At 57.0% G+C, this 1,449-nt stretch overlaps 1 protein-coding gene across 2 annotated transcripts in view; it reads left to right on the top strand.

Annotated features, from left to right (window-relative positions):
• The first annotated feature begins 244 nt into the window (after window positions 1-244).
• Window positions 245-1,449, top strand: part of IST1 (increased sodium tolerance 1 homolog (yeast)) — a 5,884-nt gene continuing 4,679 nt past the window's right edge. For both annotated transcript variants that reach the window (XM_010187436.1, XM_010187437.1), the window contains exons 1-3: window positions 245-339; window positions 926-1,106; window positions 1,349-1,436. In XM_010187436.1, the coding sequence (XP_010185738.1) occupies window positions 252-339; window positions 926-1,106; window positions 1,349-1,436 (357 nt within the window). In that variant the 5' untranslated portion in view covers window positions 245-251. The remainder of the gene's footprint in view (window positions 340-925; window positions 1,107-1,348; window positions 1,437-1,449) is intronic.

The raw sequence follows: 1,449 nt of genomic DNA, 5'->3' as shown, positions 1-1,449 counted from the left end.
TCTGGGTTCAAGAGTCAGTCTGTCAGAATGGGGATATCCAGGAAGTTTCTGTTTCCTGTTGGCATTGGTTCGGTGCAGGGTTGTAAAGTAGGAAGGTAAATAACCAGGCTGAGGATTGGCAGGCCTGTACCTGTTTGTTTGGAGAAATCCAATATTGTTACCTGAAATGAAACTGACTGGTGTCTTCTGGCGTGACCAGCAGCTCCTGGTTACAGCAGCCCTTGCCTCTTTTCCCACAGAAAGCGTTTATCATGTTGGGCTCTGGGTTCAAGGCTGAGCGCCTGCGAGTCAACCTGCGCCTCGTCATCAATCGCCTCAAGCTGCTGGAGAAAAAGAAGAGTGAGTACCTGAGGGGCAGATGTGGCCCAGGAGCTCTTGGAGCCTTTTCATGGGAGTGAAAAGTGTGGAGTAGCCTTTTGCTCTCCCATGCTGAGCCCAGGCCTTGCAGCCTGCCCTGCTGTGTGAGCACCCAGAGGAGCTGTCTGGCTGCAGCCCAGCCCCTCTCCTTCTTCTGGGTGGGTGTCGCAGTGCGATTGATGGGGTGCGTGGGGTGGTGGCTGTGGGCCCTGTGTGCAGGGATGTGCCAGTTTGCCCTGGAGGGGTCTTTCCTGGGCCTCGTGTGCCCATGGCATAGTGGGGATCTTCCTGGGTGCTGTGGGAGGCTTTCCCCACCTGTGCTGCCCTGCCCTGCCACAGATGAGATGCATGGCTCTGGTTGGCTCTGCAGGGAAGCTGAAGGTGTAGGGGTGTTTGTGGCAGCTCAAAGCCCACTCTCCCTTTTCCTGTGAGTTAGTGAGCTAGGACCTAGGCAGGAGGGCTCCACCATGGCACTGCAGAGATGGTGAAGGTGGCAGATGCTTGATGGGTCTGTGGGCAGAGGCAGCCCTGCCAGCGCAGTGACCGGCTGTGGGATTGTGCACTGTAGCTGAGCTGGCCCAGAAGGCGAGGAAGGAGATCGCAGATTATCTGGCAGCCGGAAAAGATGAGCGTGCCAGGATTCGTGTGGAGCACATCATCCGTGAAGATTACCTTGTGGAGGCCATGGAGATCCTGGAGCTGTACTGCGATCTGCTGCTAGCCCGCTTTGGCTTGATCCAGTCCATGAAGTAAGCTCTGGCCTGGAGGGTGGGCTGTGGGAGAGGATCCATGCCCCTGGGCGCAGGGAAGGATCCAGCAGGGCGCAGCCCTGGGATACAGAAGGGCACTTCTTGGTCTCTGTGTCCTAGGACCTCCAGACAGGGAAGACTCTGGAGCCCAGTATTGGGGTTGGGGCCTTCAGGCTAAGTAGATGGAGGGCAGCAAGGACTGTGCTTGGTGTGGAGACAGGGTTGTCTGCTGTTTTTCTCAGGGAGCTGGACTCAGGCCTGGCAGAAGCAGTGTCTACGCTGATTTGGGCTGCACCGCGACTCCAGTCAGAGGTGGCTGAGTTGAAGATTGTAAGTGCAGTTG

This window comes from Mesitornis unicolor, unplaced genomic scaffold (genome assembly GCF_000695765.1).
Source record: "Mesitornis unicolor isolate BGI_N332 unplaced genomic scaffold, ASM69576v1 scaffold27046, whole genome shotgun sequence".
NCBI classification, from domain to species: Eukaryota; Metazoa; Chordata; class Aves; order Mesitornithiformes; family Mesitornithidae; genus Mesitornis; species Mesitornis unicolor.
This window is presented reverse-complemented; position numbering and strand designations above follow the sequence as displayed.